Below are 18,913 nucleotides of genomic sequence, written 5' to 3'. Positions count from 1 at the left end.
AATTACATTGTTTACTGTTATGGAAAATTGAGATTTAATTCCTTGCCGATATATGTAAGCTTTTGGTTAATAAGAACTGTTCCTCATACTAATTCTGTGTCATCTTTGGAGCTGAGTTTGATAACTTAGCTTAAATACTGGGTGATTCAATTTACTAAACCTTTGGGTGTCTCTGTGTAGAAGGCACTGTGCTAGGTAATAACGGGATACGCACATGATTAGCACTCCTGCCTTTGTGGCATTTTTGTCTGATGAGATGGGGTTTAGTTAGTACACAAATAACAAAGGTACAGTAGTTGAGAGTGAACTCTGGAGGCAGGCCTAGATTCGGTTCCTATGTCCGCTACTTAGTACCTGTCTTTTTGAGCAAGTTGTTTAATCTTTCTTATCCTTGTTTCTTTATTCTATAAAGGAAGCCCTCCACCACCTCATAGGGTTGTTAGAACCTTCAAAAAGAAATGATGTGGGCAGCCCGGGTGGCTCAGCGGTTTAGCGCCACCTTCAGCCCAGGTCCTGATCCTGGAGACACAGGATCGAGTCCCATGTCGGGCTTCCTGCATGGAGCCTGCTTTTCCCTCTGTGTCTCTGCCTGCCTCTCTCTCTCTCTCTCTCTCTCTCTCATAAATAAATAGAAAAAGAAAAGAAAAGAAATGATGTTATTAGCATTTTGCATTAAATTAAGTTCTTACTATTAATAATGTAAGATAGAGACATTGTGTGGAGGACAGATTTAGAGGCTGGAAAGGTTACTTTTGGTTTGAGGTAGGAGGAGCAGCAGAGCTTCATGGGGGAAGATGCCATTTAAAGTGGATCTTAAATAATTGGTGGAATTTATAAGGTGGCAGGGATAGGGTAAAATTTTCTAGAGTGGGAATGATAGGCTATGAACAAAGTAAGGATGTTGAGAGAATGCCAGGTGTTTCTTGGAAGCAGAAATTCCACTCAGTAAACTCATATTTCCACCACACCCCACACCACCTTCTCTGGGTAATTAAATTGGTGAAAGATGTTAATCTGCTATTCAACTGGGCTCCCTTCCCTGCCATTTCCCTCATATAAGAAGATAGTTGTCTTTCAAATCTAGACTTTCTGGGTTGAACACTTCATGACTCTGAATTAACTACTCCCGTATTCTTAACAACACTGTTCTTCTCCCCATTTGCCATCACCTGCACAGACTAGGTTGCATACTTCTTGAAAGCAGAGGAAGTATGTTTTAATCACTTTGGCTTGTTTAATCCTTGAGAGTTTACTACTCAACTTATTTCAGGGAGTGGGGGATGGGGTGGTAAAGGAATGATCCTGATTAAAACCAGTTCCAAATAAATTTTTTAGAAATTGTAAAAATATAAACTTTTGAAATAGATGTTGTTTGAGACCTTTGTGAATCCCCACATCTGCGAATACTCTTGTAGCATATAATTTTCTCATTTGGAAATTTGGAGGGGAGTAATGAGGATTTAATGAAATTAAGTCTTTATATTTATTACATTTTAAGATGTACTTAAGAAACATTTTTCAGTGTTTCCAGAAAGGTACTTGAAATTCAGAGGAAGTGCACAATATAATTCTAAAGCACAGTTTGGTGTTTTTTAGAAAACAACAACAAAAAAGAACCCAGTTCCAGGCCAAAAAGTCACTCAGCTGTTTACACTTTTGTTTATACTTTAAACATCACTAATTCTTTTTCTCTATAACCTGTGACTGATAGCAGTTGTGGGATAAGTACTCTAGTCCCTCACACCCAGGGCAAGATGATTTAGGAATGTTCCATACTGTCTAGAGATCCCCAGCAGAATTGAGTCCTAGCTGTATAACCAGCCATTACTGCATCCTTTATTGGTGTTACTCCCTTCCCTGCCTCACTTCTCCATTCCCTTACTGGTATTTCCTAGGCCACCTTCCTGAATAAACTACTTATACTTAAAACCTTCTGTCTCAAGTTGTGCTTCTGGGGAAATACAGCCTAAGACTGTATGGCAAGAAGCATTTTATTAAGAGTCTAAAATTTTCAGGATTTAGAATATAGGTTTGTAGAAATATCTTTACAAGGATTACTGTGAAAGCTTTATTATTATTTTTAAACAGGTAAGGTTTATTAAAACAGATTTGCTTATGTATTGGTAAAACATGTAATAGATACTCAAACATTGGTCCTTTTTAGAAAAGGGGAGAGTAGCTAGCTATTTCCTATTTGGAGGCCAGAGGTCCAAATGAGTCTGGATAAGCTATCTTTCTGATTTGTACTACAAAAGGGTTCACTTTTGTGTAGTTACTTTTTATTTTTTAAAGAAAATCTCAAGTAGACTCCCCACTAACCAGGGAGCCCAACGTGGCTGGGTCTCATGATCCTGAGATCATGACCTGAGCTGATATCAAGAGTTGGATGCTTAGCCAACTGAGCCACTCAGGTGCCCAGGAATCACTGATGCTAAACCTTCAAATGTTAATGGCTAGGTGTCATTTTAGCCTGTGTGTGTGTGTGTATGTTTTTTTTAATATCAAAATTTCTTCTAGGTTTATATTGTGCATTTCTTTTGAATTCTAACTACCTTCCTGGCAGCCCCTGAACATAAAGGAACAAAGAACCAGAGAAAAAAATACAGATGCAAGCAAGTGAGAATGGGATAGTATAATCCAAGCATTTTCTTTTCCCTGAATAATAGGTTTTTATTTTACATATGCCCATGTAATTCTGCTGACAATTTTTTTTTTATTTTTTTATTTCAGAGCAGGTTTGATTAAAAAGAAACCAAAGAATTTCTCCAACTTGATTGGATTATGTGCCATCTGCTGACTCATCACTGTTATTTTGGTGTTCTAAAAATATATTGTAAATATATTGTAATACAGGATAGTTTTAATGACTTAAAACACCTTGGATACTGTATATTAATAACAACATTGCATTAGAGAATGCTTTTCCTAAAAGTCTCTTTTTCCTTTTATTTACAGAATGCTGCCTTTTTATATGGTCTTGGTTTGGTCTACTTCCATTACAATGCATTTCACTGGTAAGTTGACATAAAACTAATAACTCCTGTTATTTCTAGTAAATGGCTTGTTTTGTTTGATATTGTGTGTGTATGTATAATAAATACAAGATATTTTATTTTTTTATTTTTAAAAGATTTTCATTCATTCATTCATTCATTCATTCATTCGAGACACAGAGCAAGAGAGAGACAGAGACACAGGCAGAGGGAGAAGCAGGCTCCATGCAGGGAGCCTCACATGGGACTCGATCCCGGGTCTTCAGGATCATGCCCTAGGCTGAAGGTGGCGTTAAACCACCGAGCCACCCGGGCTGCCCAATACAAGATATTTTAATGTCACTAAGCCTCGTTACTAGAAACTGGAAAATACAAGATTGGTTGCTCCACCTCCCCAACACACATAGGTCAATATATATGCATGTGTGCATTAGTATTTTCCAGTTTCTAGTAATTAGGTACCAGATTACAAGCTCTTGATTCTCTCATTTATAAAATAGGAATAATGGTACTTCAGAGTCAGAGATTAAATATGATAGGAATATATAAGATTTTATAAACTGTAAAGTGTAGGGCCCTGTTGTTAAGGCCTTCGTCCCGTTATTGTTTTTCTTGTTTACAAGACAAGGTAATAGTGTTCTTCAATGGAAATAACATAATAGAATTTGAGTTGGAAGATAGATAACCTGGTCTCTGCACTGTCACTTAATTTGATCTTGAGTTAAATAGACTCCCTAGGTCTGTTTCCCCGTGTGTGTGTGTGTGTGTGTGTGTGATTTTTTTTTTTCTTTTTAAGTGCATTGTAGTCACTTGTCTTTTCTACTTTGCAGAGTTTTGATGATCAGATGAGATAATGCATATTTTGTAAACCAAAAAGCCCTATCCAGACATTTTTTATTTGAAACATCTCTGGTTTGGTCAGAGTCCCTTCTGTTCTCCATAATTTTAACCTGAGTGAATGCTGTGAGAGTCCAAAGGAAGGTTTTGGCCAAAGGTTATAATCCTGTCATGTACCTGTTGGGTGCCCTGGGTATTTATCACAGAGCTTTTAAATATGCATTGGCAATGATTCAGTATGGTTTCCCTAAAGATGAAACTGTAGACTTGGATGACTTTTTCTATATGTCTTTTCTTATGTCTTTGCTCTTGGTTCTGTTGGGTTTTGATCATCTGTGGCAGCACTGCATTGTTAGAGAATACCTGTGTGTATATATAGAGTATTATAATCATTCAGATCACTTATGCAAACTGTACAAAACTTTAATTGATCTTTATAAAGAAGCTTTGTAATTTTTTTCTCTTAAATTATCCGTTACTGTGGAGCACCATATTTAAAACCAAGGATAGAGTAGGACTGTTTTAAAATAGTCTTAGTTTCTTGAAGATCCTATTCATAGAAAACACAATTCTAAACTTCTAGAACCAGAAGTAGTTTTAGAGATAACTTAGTTTATTTCCTTAATTTTGTAGATGACGAAAGCCAGGTGTGTAACTGAATATTATGTAACTATTTAGTGGCAGAAGCGAGATTATGCTCAGATTCCCCAATCTAATGTTTTTTCTATTCACTGTTAATAGGTTTGAAGATTGACAGATATTTTTTTAATCCATTTTCGCAGTTGTTCTCCTGGGCACGTTGTTTTACATTCTTTATGGCTAGCCAGAAATAATTTAGATGAAACGTGAGACAAGGAACTTTACAGTTTAGGAATGGACACGTGTACCACACACCAGCATTTTTTCACCTACCTGTGATAACTTATGAGCTCCCTGTAGATTGTAGATACAGATGTAAAATCAGTAATGAAGTGAAACCATCATCAGTTCAAAATTGGATTACTTTAAGAAGTACATGACCATGTCTACTTAGGGGACTTGCAGCTGTGGAACATTGTATCAAGGACTCCTTATCTATATATGATTTTTGTATCCTTCAGTTGACCTAAGAAATGAAACTGAATGATGCAAGGACAATGCAATGTCTGCATTAACAAATGCCCTCTAGTCTGCGATCATGTCCTGGTCACCACCATTTCTCACATCTTAAGTTTCATCTCTAGCTGCTTCCTAAAACGACATATTTCACACCCTGTCTGAATCCATCCTAGCTGTGTGTTTTCTCTCTTGCTGGTCAGATGTTTTTTTTCACAAATTCTTGTGCCCGAACCTTTAACTTATCTTATTTCTTGAACAGATACAGAATTAGAAAGCATGGAGTAGTTGCTTGGTGAGTTTCAGAGTGCAGCCTTAAGTGTTAGAAACTTCTTAGATTAAAACTGTGTTTTATTTGGTTTTATTTTAAGTAACTGTTAATTGCTGAGATCAGGCATTTTTCTTTTCTCTGAAATTATTTACATGAAATTTTAGGATATGTTGACAAAATGTTTCTAGAGAAGAATGTATTATGCCCTTTTTTGTATTGTCAACTCTAAGGATCTGCCTAGGATGTCTCAGGATGCTTTATCTTTAGTATATTTGTAATTTAAGTAAAATTTGGTACTTGGTAATGGTGCCTGTTGGCATTTGCTAGATTAAGTATTTGATGATAATGTGTGTGACCAACGTATGTTGGGGTTGGTGATGGTGACTTAATATTACTGAGAACAATTTTACTAAGTACAGTTTTATCTGCTAACTTGTTTGCCTTGTTTCTTGCCATATTCTGCCCATTGTTTCTTTTGGAGTTGATTTTATTGGTTAATTTCTAGATCAGTTGTTTGGTCAGTTTTTCCAGTTTTCAGTTGCATTCTCTTAGAGGAGCCCAGGTCAGAAAGTAGTAGAGCAACTGTAACATCCTCATTGGACTTAGCAATTTTGCTGTTGATCCTACTCTGTAATGTGGGACCAGAGTTAAAAAGATATCCAAAAGGAGAATGACATAGAAGTACAAGGTAAAATACGTACATCAGAATGCTAGAACCAGTCTTTTATAAAGCCAATTTTTTACAGGTGCATGAATGCATGCCCATGCCTTCACTTGTTCTTGCTCATGAAGGTGGCACATTGCTAGGGTTGCCTTGAACTGAGTTTTTTCTTGCCTTATAGTGAGAAACCTGTATCCTTGTTTGAGAGGAATTGAAATGCAATACAGTAATAAATTACTACAGCTTACAGCCATACTTCTAAATATATCCATCTCAAAATGCTTATCAGTCTTCTCTTTCTAACCTGCAACCTTTTGTATTCCCATTGATCAGTATCAGAAGGGTCCTATGGTGGCAAATCTAAGAGATAACCTAATTCTGTGCTAGAGTCATAGGATTTTGGAAATTAAGCTCCCAAATCTAATTGATAGGCCTGTAAGGAAATAGAGTGATTATTGTTGACATTAAAAAGGGTTAGGGGAAGGAGGTGGAGGTGAGATTAGAAACATAGAAGTATTAACACATTACAAGTGACTTTTTTTTAAGGATTCAAGCACTGTACCAATCACAAGTGTACTTTAAAAGTGTAGGAATCTCAGTTCTCCATTGTGGTGACCACTTTGGGTGCAAATAAACCTCATGTCCTTGTGCTGCCACCATTGATCCTGAGGCTTGTCTAACATGGAGTCTGGCAAAAACTTAATATTTAATAAATATTTTTGAGCTATCATAATACAAAATAATGCTCTTAGATGAAAAGTTTTAGTTCCATTAAAATGAAACAGTTCATGTTAACATGTGTTGTTTATTATGTACGCTTCTGTTTTGACAAAACCAGCATTTGACTAAGGCAGTTTTGGTAAAGTTATGCTTACCAGTGACACATAGATTGCCAGAGAGAATTTGGAAGAGTTGGGCTAATTAAGCTTCAGGGAAATTATGAATAAAAACATACATCTTTGCAAGAAGGGAAGGAAAAAATATCTTTCACTGTCTGGGATGATGAAATGAAGACTGACTAGAAAGAGCAAAAAAAGCAATGAAGTAACACACTAGCAAATGGTAATATGAAGAACCCTTGTGTGTTATTTCTAAATTACCCTCACATTTAAGGTCCTCTCTGGTTCAGCCTCAAAAGATCCTTCTAGCCTACTGTTCCCCTAAATACATTTTTTTTTCTGTCAGTCACACTGTATTAACATTTCCTTGAAAACGTATTGAGCATTTTTAAAAAAGATTTTATTTATTCATGAGAGACAGAGAGAGAGAGAGGCAGACAGAGACAGAGAAAGAGGGAGAGGCAGGCTCCTCATGGAGCAAGGAGCCTGACGTGGGGCTTGACCTGGGATCATGCATGATCTGAGCCGAAGGCAAATGCTTTACCAACAGAGCCACCCAGGCACCCCATATTGAGCATTTTTTTACCTATGTAATTTTGTGCCATTTACTGTGTTTGGTCTGCCTTCACCTACGATCTCCACCTGTTAAAATTCCTGCCATACCTGTTTCTTTGATTACTTCATCAAATCTTTCATTTGTCACATTTAAAAGGAACCTCTATATTTCCTAACATGTATGTATGGAATTATCTGTGTCTTGTGTGTCTACATGCTATTACTGATTTAGAGTTAGAATATTCTCTCTTTTATTAGTATCAAATGTTGTGGTATTAGACCATTTATCCCTTCAGATATCCCTGAGGGAAATCTCTGGACTCAGCTATATTAGCCTTAAAAAAGTTAAAAATTTTATTATGTCTCTTTCCAAATGTACTGAAACTGCTACGGACGTTTAGTTAGTATCATTATTTTTACTACAGGTTGGTAAAGTCCTGAGGAAGCTCTTCTTTTTAATGACTTTCTAGAAACAAATTATGCTGTGCATAATTATTATTGGCATTTTTTTCTCAAAATCCAAAAATGTAGTGTTTTTATCACCAAAATTATTAAAATTATTGCTAGAGAATATGCTTTAATATTTGAAAATTATAAACCTTTCCAGGCATTGTATCATGAAAATATTTTATAGTTTTGGGTAGCTATTTCTTATGTTCTAAAATTCTGTGTCATCAGAATCCTGAGGTAAGCAGAATTTATATGTGTTGATGTTTTTAGTCTAGTTTGTGGTGCCGAGGTCATGCTCTGGCTACATGCAATTTGGTGAGATAAGCACGTGGTAAAATGACCAAAATTAGAATGTAGTCTGAATGGTACCTATTTTCCACACACACACACACACACACACACACACACAGGCACACACTTTTTTCCCTTTTTCCCCCTAATGTGGGGAAAAACTGAGGAAGCACACTGGAAAGATGGGTAAAAAGTTTAGAAATGGAAATGAAAATGAACCTAGATATATTTTGTTAGACGAGAGGAGCTCAGTATGTAGACTGTGGAACATTGCTGTCCTGCCCCTACGAGAAGCCCAGTCAACCAACTATAAAAGTGATGGCATTAGTAAACATCTATTAAAGTTAACCATTTTCTATGTTATTTAGACAATTAAATATAAAAGAGGAGTGTGGACCTCAAGGAATAGGCCATTTGGAAAAACTGGAGATAGTGTACACCACTACACAGAGAATAAAATGATTTGATTATAAAGTGGACCTAACAGCTGGTTAACACTAAGTAAAAAATAGTTGGTGTTGAGTTTGGGTGGTCAGTCTTTCAGGTAATAGTGGGTTTAGGGTAAAGTAGAAGAATGAAAATATTTCAGATCAGGAGACTTCTGAGGAGAAGCAGTGAAGTCAGGAGGGCCAGTATTTGCATAAAGAAATTCCTGAAATAGCCAGGTCACAGCTGAGGACGAACAGTGTTGGGTCATAACTGGGAATAGATTTTAATAGGTACTGGGTACTGTTTACAGATCTTAAATGCTACATAGAGATTAACTTAGAGTATCGTGGTCAGTAGGCTATTACAGGAACCACATGTTTGAGGAGACATAGGTATGCCAGAGCAGAGCAAAGGTAGTTCTTAAAAGAGCCTATCTATTTCAGTAATCTAGTCATGAGATATTGAAGATTCGATCTGCAAGGTAATGAATTTGAGGAATACTTTGAAACAACGATGAGAAGAACTTGATGATTTGATATATATTGGCCTCACCATCTCATGGGCACTTAAAAAAAAAATTTATTTATTTATTTGAGAGAGAGAGAGGGAGCAAGCTGTGGAAGGGGGCCAAGGGGCAGAGGGAGAGAGTGTCTTAAGCCAACCCTAACCTGGGCACATAGCCCAGTACAGGGCTTGATCTCACAACCCTGAGATCACGAATTGAGCCAAATTCAAGAGTCAGACGTTTAACCAACTGTGTCACCCAGGTGCCCCTCATGGGCACTTTCAGTAGTCCTTAAGGAATAAATATAGGGTAGCCCAGACTAGTATGTTGGAACATGTGTTTTTGCATATAGGTTGAATTTTTTTTTTTAATTCTCAGTGTGTTAACATATATAGAAAACTTGTTAAAATAAACCTGTTTCTTTTTTTATTTTTTAAAGATTTTATTTGTTTATTCATGAGAGATACACAGAGAGAGGCGGAGACATAGGTAGAGAGAGAAGTAGGCTCCCTATGGGAGCCCAATTCAGGACTCCATCCCAGACCCTAGGATCACACTCTGAGCCAAAGGCAGACTCTCAACCGCTGAGCCACCCAGGCGTTCCTAAACCTATGTTTCTTTGCACTTGTGTGACATTGTGAACTACTTGGATAAGATGTCTGCACCAAACGTACCTATGGAGTAAAACACATCTACAAATTTAGGATTTAGAGGGAGGGCCGGAAATAGAAACTAAGAGTAGGAAATAATTTCTCCCAAGGGTTTGCTACTGACACTCTGTGTTCTCCTCACTGCTTCTTTCACATGCCTTTCCCTAGACAGTTTTTCTTTCTTAGTTTCTTTTTTCTCTTTTCTTTGCTGTCTTCTACTTCCTTTCTTTTTTGTTCATATTTTTGACTCAGGCCTGCCTGGATTTTTTATTGGCATGTGTGGACATCGCTTAGTTCTGACCATTCCACAAGAGAGTTTTCTGACCCATCTCATAAGTTAAGGTTCATTAGGATTTTATGAAGCATTATCCTCAATTTTTATTATTACAGAATATAACATGCTTAAAAATGTATAAACAGAAGTATACAGCTTAACATATTATTTGTAAGATAAACATCCATAACTATCATTTGGATCAAGAAATAAAAAATTGCTCTTAGCCGAAAAGCTTCCCCAAACCTCTGCATACCCTTTCTCAATTGTATCATGTTTTAATTGGCCTCATTTACACCTGCAGTTGTTCTCTTCCTAACCTTTTATATGCTAACCCCCAGCCCCCAACAATTGCCTCTTTTATTAGTAGAAGGTGGTAGCACTAATCATGACCAGGAGAATAACAGAGGCTGCCCTGTACCTCCTCCTATTAGAAAGCTTTGAGAAAAGTACAAAGAGAGCCTCTTAACACGCAGATGAGTAACTTGAAGTCTGAGAAAAACAGAAAGCTGCCTTTGTATGAAAATGGTAATTTACACCAATTCTTTTCTGTCAGGTCTTTGACTCCCCTCTTCTACCTGTACACATCAGAAAATAAAACACATACACACCCACCCACTTAAAAAGGTATCTAAAACATAGATCCCAGCCTTCTCTTCTGTAAGTAAGTAGTTTTACCTGGTATAAAAGTATCTGATGCCGGGCCTGTTGTCCTCACCCCTCATGATAAACATTACCCTTTAGAACCCTTAATTTTATAATAAACCTGTACATAGCCCCACATAGTTTTTTTTGGGAAATAGATAATGCATAAATCAAAATAAAGTTACTTAAAAGACATAGAGGGTATTGTGCTCTGTTTTGTGTTAACAATATTTTCAACTTTTCATATAAAAGGTTGACTTTTCTTTTGGAATTGTATAAGATTCTAAATAGCCACCTTCAAGATAAGTAGAGGCAGAGAATAGCTGATAAAAGCTTCGCAAAGAATATATTAGCTGGTACTTGGAATAAGTCTTAACTAAATACTGTGGAGAGATTTAAAATGATGCTCAACATATTGCTCTAGCTGGTGTTACAATTTTCAAAATTCAAAGTAGACATTTTTCCTTATGATTTTATTTTTTAGTAGGTAGTATATTTACATGATCAAATTAAGGTGTATAAAATACATATTCAGTGAAAATACATATTCAGTGAAAAGTGTTCCTTATGCTTGTATTTGCTCTACTGGTAATCAAGACCATTTATAAAAGATAAATTGTGAATTTGGGCCAAAAATAGACTGATAAACGAATGGAAAGTGATAGATGATAGAGAACCCAGAAACAGACCCACATGAATATGGACCCTTGATTTAGGACAAAGTGGCACTGCAGAGCTGTGGTAAGGATGGTCTTTACTACAAATGATGCAGGGGATATTGGATATCTATCTATATGGAAAAAATGAAATCTGACCTCAGACCATATAAAAAATAAGGTACATATGGATTATAAATCTAAATATGAAAGACAGTTTTAAAATGAAGACTTATTCCTACAGAATAGACTAGAAGCAGGATTAATCTCTCTTCTCTAAAAAACGAAACTATCTGTCCCACCCTTCTTTCCCCTAGGAAGTTCCAGAAACAGTAAAATCAGTTATTTAAACTGAGAATTTTATTAAGCCATAAAGTATTATTTGAATAATTGATTATACATTCATCTGATCTTCCTTCTCCTGTTTTAAATTAGATGATATACATTCAATTATATAAAAGACCCTGGTACACTTCCAAGTCTTTTTTTTTTTAATACATTCATGTAAAACACATTTTCTTTAAAACCGTATTACATAAAGCAGAAGTTAAACTGTGCTACCAAGCAAAAATTCATGCAAGTGTTAAAAAGTTAAGATATCTTATGTCTATATTCTTTCAGGGCAATTAAAGCATTTCAGGAGGTGCTTTATGTTGATCCCAGCTTTTGTCGAGCCAAGGAAATTCATTTACGACTTGGGCTTATGTTCAAAGTGAATACAGACTATGAGTCTAGTTTAAAGGTAGGTTATTGAGTTTTTTCCAAGATACAATGTTTCATTTTGTGCATTTTTTTGGGGGATGGATTGTTGTTAAATATTAGAGCATTGAGAAATGTTGGAATTTATATTGGCACTTCAAAAGAAAATTTGAAAATTTAGGTGAAAGAACTGCTTTATCAGCTATGAACTGGAAGATACACAAAGTTGGGTTTCAGGGTACAAAGTAGTTATGATCCTAAGACATAGGTAACTGATGGTACCATTACACTTTTTTTTTTTTTTTAAGTTTTAATTGAAGTCTGTCATCAGGAAAAGAATGTTTCAATCTCAGTTTGGACATCTAAATCAGTCCACTATAAATGATTGGCCACTATATAGGTCAGGTCCAGCTGCTTAATGGTGCTGTATCTGTGATCCCAACCTGGCCTATTTCTTTGCATGGGTCTCACTAGAATTCCGTCAACCTCTACCAGCAGGACACATCCCATATCTAAATTATTAAAAAAGTATTCTCTGCAAATCATTTGAATTGCTCATTCGTGAATATAAACATTGTTAGGAAAAGATAATATATTGTTGTTTTAAATATTTTACTTTCAGTGGAAATTTGATATTTCTCAATTTTTTAATTGAGTTTCTTGTGCTGTCTATGCCATCACTTTAGGTCTTACTGGGCTTTTCATAGAAATAGTGCATTCCTATACAGCAAAAGCATTGCTTTTTGAAGGACTAGAAGTTCTAGGAAAAAGTTTAAATTGTTGTGAATTTAAGACTATAATGGTTGCCATGTTGTAAGTCTCCACTGCAGATTATCTTAATCCTGAAATGGGGGTGGGAGGGAGATAAAGAATGATAAAGACTTTACAGTAGGTTGAATTTGAATTCACTAAGAAGGCCCTACTGAAGGTTTTTTTAAAGGTATATTTAATTGTTCTAGAGTTTTAAAGTAGACAATTATGCAACTACTGTTTCTATCTTTCATGAGTTTATAAAAAACAGTGTTGATATGAAAGAGTGATATATAACCAAAAACACTAAAACCAAGTAGATTGTGAAGTATTTCGATTACACAGTTGTCAAAGGTAAGTGCAGTTTGAGGAATTGGCGCGAAGGTAAAATTAGGTAATGTGGAGAGTGAAGGATGCCTGGAAATTACCAGATTTCCTCAAATGTAGAGCAGCATTTCTCAAACAGTTGACCCTTGAACAATGTGGGGGTTATGTGCCCCCCCCCCCCCCCGCAACCCCCGCCCCCGAGTTGAAAACCTGCGTGTGACTCCTCAGCAGTGTAACTACTAATAACCCACTGAAAGCCTCATCTATAACCTGGAGTTGCTTAACACATATATTATATGTATCGTATGCTGTATTCTTAAAATGAAGTAAGTTGGAGAAAAGAAAATGTTAAGAAAATCATAAGGAAGAGAAAATACATTTATGCAAAAAAAAAAAACAACCCATAAATAAGTGGGCCCATGGAGTTTCAAACCTGTGTTATTCAAGAGTGAACTGTATATACTATGGGATGTGAGTGGATTTGAAATGGAAAATAATTTCAGATATGCCACCTTGAGTATTTTAACCTCCTCTTGGCCATTCACAGTATATATTAGCTAAGAAAGATTCTTATTATGTCTAATATAAAGTGAACTTATTTGATCCCTTTATAATGTTGTCATAATATGACTGTTCTATGTGGCAGATATGTTTTTGATAGCAGTTTGGTAAATGTTGCTCTGGAAATATATTTGAGTGGAAAAAATAATCAGATAATGTCCCATATTATAGAATTTGGCTCTCTGAACATCAGTACAGTGGTGTCTTACATAATTCTGTGGATGCCAAGCTCTGCTTCCATGAAGATAGCAATACTTAAAATCCTTTTTAATCAGGGGCAACAGTATTGGACAGTGTTCCATGATGAATTGGAAGTATTGTTGCTTACTCAGGTTCAATAGAGACTTCCTGTGTATAGCTTTTGTTTGTTAGGCATAAAAAGGGTAACAAACCTTCAGGTCATAGCAATTGTAGCAAAAATGTTAAGTACAGTCTTGTTAAAATACTTGATGATCATCCTGATGTTTATTTCATTTCTGTGAACATAGATAAGAATTTTAGGAGTCCTTGCTATTTCTCTTCCCCATAATGAGAAAGTTGCCTTTGATTTTTGTTTCATTTTGACATTGGTTTCTTTTAAGGCTTCTCTCTCTAATATTCCCTGTTTTCAAAAGGAGAATTTTAGACATCATCATTTTTAGTCAAGGAGGAGGTATTTCAGGTAGTACTCTAAGTGCTTAGCATTTAGTGCAAATGAAGATAGGAATCAGAAGGAATGATATGTCCCTCTCTCCTTAGGTGGCATAGGAATCAGAAGGAATGATATGTCCCTCTCTCCTTAGGTGGCCTTCAGTTTTCCTAAAGTAGATTGGCTACTGAAACTTTTTAGAAGCATATTTATTGGTATAGATGCTTTGGCCTGCATGCTCAGAAACTCCCAATTGAAGCTGATTAAAGTAACAATTAAAAATTAAAAAGTAACAATTAAAAATTGCTTGTATAATGTGAAATACAGCCTTCAAGATTGGTTGAGTCAGCCTATCCAAGGTTTCATCAAGGATTCCTTTTCTTCTCTGTTCTGTGTTGGCTTATTCTTAAGGCTGGTTGCTGGGTACAATCAAAGTGAAATGTAGAAAACCCTAAAAACCTTACCAAAAAACTATTAGAAGTAATAAATGAATTCAGTAAAGTCACAGGATACAAAGTGAGATGATTCAGTTTTCGTGTCTCATATAGAAAGATAGTAGTGCTATAGGTGCTTAGTATAGTGCTGGTGTATGATCAGTGCTTAGTAAATATCTGATCATCATGTCATAAAGGAGAAAGATCCTGACTTGCTGTTGATCCCTTCAAGAATACTTTTGGCATCTCATTGGCCAGAAATGGGCCATATGGCCATTCTCAATTGATTCCTTATTAAGATATGGTTGCTCTTAGGCCAGTTTTTGAGCAGGGCTCATTTCCCTAGATACACTGTTCCTATCTGATGGAGGAGTGAGGGATAGGTAAAAAGTATTTTGATGTCCATTAGAGATCAGGTCTTCAACTCATTTTGTTTCCCTCCCTTGAAGAGGAATATAATGTATACAGGTTTTCAATGATAAAATGCAGTATACTTTCATAATAGATTTATTTTCACCTACACCTGAAATGGATTCCAGGACCTTCTGTTTTATTTATATCCCTGGTAAATAACTTTTTTACATTTTGGTAAAATGAATCTCCGAAACTGATTCATTCTGTTTTGGTACTATGTAAACACCTCTCAGAGCAAGCAAATTTGGGTTTAAAATTAGATCCTGCCATATGACTAATTGTGTGACCTTGGGCAAAATGCCTAACTCTTCTTTTTGTTTTGTTTTTTTAAAAGATTTTATTTATTCATTCATGAGAGAGACACAGAGAGGCAAAGACATAAGCAGCGGGAGAATCAGGCTTGCTGTGGGGAGCCTGATGTGGGACTTGATCCCAGGACCCCCTGGATCATGCCCTGAGCTAAAGGCAGACGCTCAACCACTGAGCCACCCAGGTGCCCTGATTCCTAACTCTTCTGATCCTCCTTGTGTCTGTAGTTACTGGAGTAACTGTCCCCACTCTACAAGATTATTATAAACAATAAATTTATATACATGTACACATACATACATGCACACACACATATATGTATATGAAAATATCTGGCAAGTTTTTTCAGCCTCCGTTTTTAGTTCTTAGTTTGTTGAATATATCTGAAGGTTCTCCGTTTGGGACCAGAATAGATATTATTTATGAAATCCATTTTCCCATCCTAGAATTTAATATTTTTATTTTTGCTACAGTGCCCATCATCAGAAATGTGAAGTTAATGCCCAGCTTATTTTTCCATTAGATTGGCCAATAAAGATTTATGCGTTTAGTGAATGGTGGAGGTACCACTTCTTAATTTATTAACTAGTTTAATAGTATTTGAACCAGAGTCCATTCCAGGATGACATTACTACATGGTATTTGTTGTTTTTTCTTCTCTGCTTCAGATAATATCCGCCCCCCAAGTAGGTTTGGTTGCCTCTTTAACACCATATAATTAATTCAGAGTTTTATTTCATTACTTTTTAATGGTGTTAATGATATTTGCTTACATTTGTTATATATTTGAGGTGCAGTGTATGATCATTACTTCAATAAAAGTACTCTAATTTTGACAAATAATTTTATATCATGCCTCTAATTTTTTTATAACAAATTTATTTTTTATTGGTGTTCAATTTGCCAACCTACAGAATAACACCCAGTGCTCATCCCGTCAAGTGCCCCCCTCAGTGCCCATCACCCGTTCACCCCCACCCCCCGCCCTCCTCCCCTTCCACCACCCCTAGTTCATTTCCCAGAGTTAGGAGTCTTTATGTTCTGTCTCCCTTTCTGATATTTCCCACACATTTCTTCTCCCTTCCCTTCTATTCCCTTTCACTATTATTTATATTCCCCAAATGAATGAGAACATATGATGTTTGTCCTTCTCCGATTGACTTACTTCACTCAGCATAATACCCTCCAGTTCCATCCACGTTGAAGCAAATGGTGGATTTGTCATTTCTAAGACATGCCTCTAATTTTTACATCCTGGCAGACTCTTAATTATTTCCCTCATGTGAAGGAAGGAAATGCAAAATAAGATGTAATAACACCCATATTCTTCAGTCAGTCAATGCCAGTGAATCTATTTAATTTAATGAAGATGATGTAGAAATTCTCCCTACTATTTATATATTTAAGTTTGCCTGGAATATGACAACATTGGAACTTTTTTGAATTTTAAAGGTAAAGAGTATGGCTTTTTTTTTTTTTTTTAAAGATTTATTTATTTATTCATTCAGAGAGAGAGAGGCAGGCAGAGACGCAGGCAGAGGGAGAAGCAGGCCCCATGCAGGGAGCCCAATGTGGGACTCTATCCCGGGTCTCCAGAATCACGCCCCAGGCTGCGCCACTGGGGCTGCCCAAGAGTATGGCTTTTTAATTGGACCTGTGGATAATTGGCTGGATACCAGTATAAGTTCCCTTATTATTTGGTATTTAAAGATGATAAGTGCTGATTTGAAGGGGTTAATAAGAAAGAGGAAGATGAGAATTGCAGGGACAATGTGAAGGAAATAGATTGAATTCAAATGAGACTTGGATGTTAGTTTGGCGTTGTACCAAGTGCTTAGTGTTTCTTGAATAGATAAATGAAATGGAAGAGGCTATAAAATGATAAATGCGTATCATAGGGTAGGCTGGAAAAATTGGGAAGGGGCGGAGAGGCTGGTTTTATTTATCACCTTTTAACAGAATTTTTTTTCTAGACAAACTGGCAGTGCATTTGTTTTCTCCAAACATTCCCATTCACCAGTTCATTCAGCTTGTCTCCCCTCTACTGTTATACACAGCATGAAACTACTGAGTGAAATACCATTTCCACTTGCTTTTTACCTTACTCTATTCCAGGAACTACTTCATTTCCAGGTGTCTGATTTGATCTTAGACCCTTCGTGGACTCTGGACTTTTATTGTCATATTTTTTATGCCAAGATATTAAGGCAGAAGGAATAAGTAAAGGCACGAGGATATAGATTCCCTTTGAGAAACCACTTTTGGAATCTGCGAAAATCCCTCTTGTCTTTTATTATTTTATTTCTTAGTGTAGAATATATAAATCATTGCATTTAAGATACTGTGAACTCTATTATAAATATACTTAGAAAAAAAAATATACTTAGAATTTGAATGCTAGCTATTTAATTAATTTTAACTGTGCCTTAGGTTTCTAAAATATCTTTAATATTTCTTTGTTGAAGTTTTAACAGCATATTCTTATTAGTTCAGTTGTCTGAAGATCATGAAAGTTGCTGTTATTTCTCCATGCCTGCCCCTGCCCTATTTAATACTTCATAGTGCTCAATAGCTTAACTCTCCAGCTGGCATTTTGAAAATTTGAATTCTTTAAAATTTGTTTTATTTAGATATAATTGACATATGACATTGTCTAAGTTTAAAGTATACAACATGTTGATTTGATACATTTATATATTGCAGTGTGATTTATCACTGTAGGGTTAGGTGGCACCTCTGTCTCATCACATAATTATCATTTCTTTTTTGTGGTGGGAACAATAAGACCTAGTCTCTCAGCAGCTTTGAAGTTTATAATACAGTATTGTTGACTCTAATCTCTGTGCTGTGCATTAGCTCTCTGGGACTTAGTTATCAACTAGTTCCAAGTTTGTGCCTTTAAACAGCATCTCCCTAATTCTCGCAGCAGCGTGGAACTCTGCTTCACCTGAATGTAATATCACTGTTGCTTTTGGCAAAGGATAGTTGTTACTGTTTACTTTGTTTTCTGTCTGTCCATTTTGTCCTGCTGCTTCCTTTTTCCTCTACTTTTCAACTTGTATTTTACCTTTTAATCTTTCCTAGATATTATTCTTTGATATGAGGTGATCTCCTAATTGGTATATCTTGCCACTTCATAATGCTCTCTCCACTTCACTCTGCCTGCTCAGTTTTGTTTTTCCATTTGATACTTATTTCTGCCCTTTGTTCTATTACATACATACTTTTAAGCTTGAAGTAGTTTAAACAACAGAAGTACCTCAGTTTCTCCAAAATGCATGTTTGAAAAGGATATGACTGCTCATAGATATGCAGTCACCATTCTTTGATACAAAGGAGTTAGGGTGAGTTCAGTTTTCTCTCCTTCAAATATATTTTAACTACAAGAAATCATTTCTAATCAAAATGTAATTTTTTTATGTTTACCCATAACAATTTAAATTCATGCTGTGGGGATCCCTGGGTGGTGCAGCGGTTTGGCGCCTGCCTTTGGCCCAGGGCGCAATCCTGGAGACTCGGGATCGAATCCCACGTCGGGCTCCCGGTGCATGGAGCCTGCTTCTCCCTCTGCCTATGTCTCTGCCTCTCTCTCTCTCTCTCTGACTATCATAAATAAATAAAAATAAAAATAAATAAATTC

General features: G+C 36.1%; 1 protein-coding gene across 7 annotated transcripts in view; it reads left to right on the top strand.

The window, feature by feature from the left end:
- Nucleotides 1-18,913, top strand: part of KDM6A (lysine demethylase 6A) — a 213,089-nt gene that overhangs the window by 96,897 nt on the left and 97,279 nt on the right. For all 7 annotated transcript variants that reach the window (XM_077888741.1, XM_077888743.1, XM_077888744.1 and 4 more), the window contains exons 5-6: nucleotides 2,956-3,014; nucleotides 11,773-11,893. In XM_077888741.1, the coding sequence (XP_077744867.1) occupies nucleotides 2,956-3,014; nucleotides 11,773-11,893 (180 nt within the window). The remainder of the gene's footprint in view (nucleotides 1-2,955; nucleotides 3,015-11,772; nucleotides 11,894-18,913) is intronic.

This window comes from Canis aureus, chromosome X (genome assembly GCF_053574225.1).
Source record: "Canis aureus isolate CA01 chromosome X, VMU_Caureus_v.1.0, whole genome shotgun sequence".
Taxonomy (NCBI): Eukaryota; Metazoa; Chordata; class Mammalia; order Carnivora; family Canidae; genus Canis; species Canis aureus.
The sequence above is the reverse complement of the archived record's forward strand: the minus strand, read 5'-3'. Positions and strand labels throughout refer to the sequence as shown.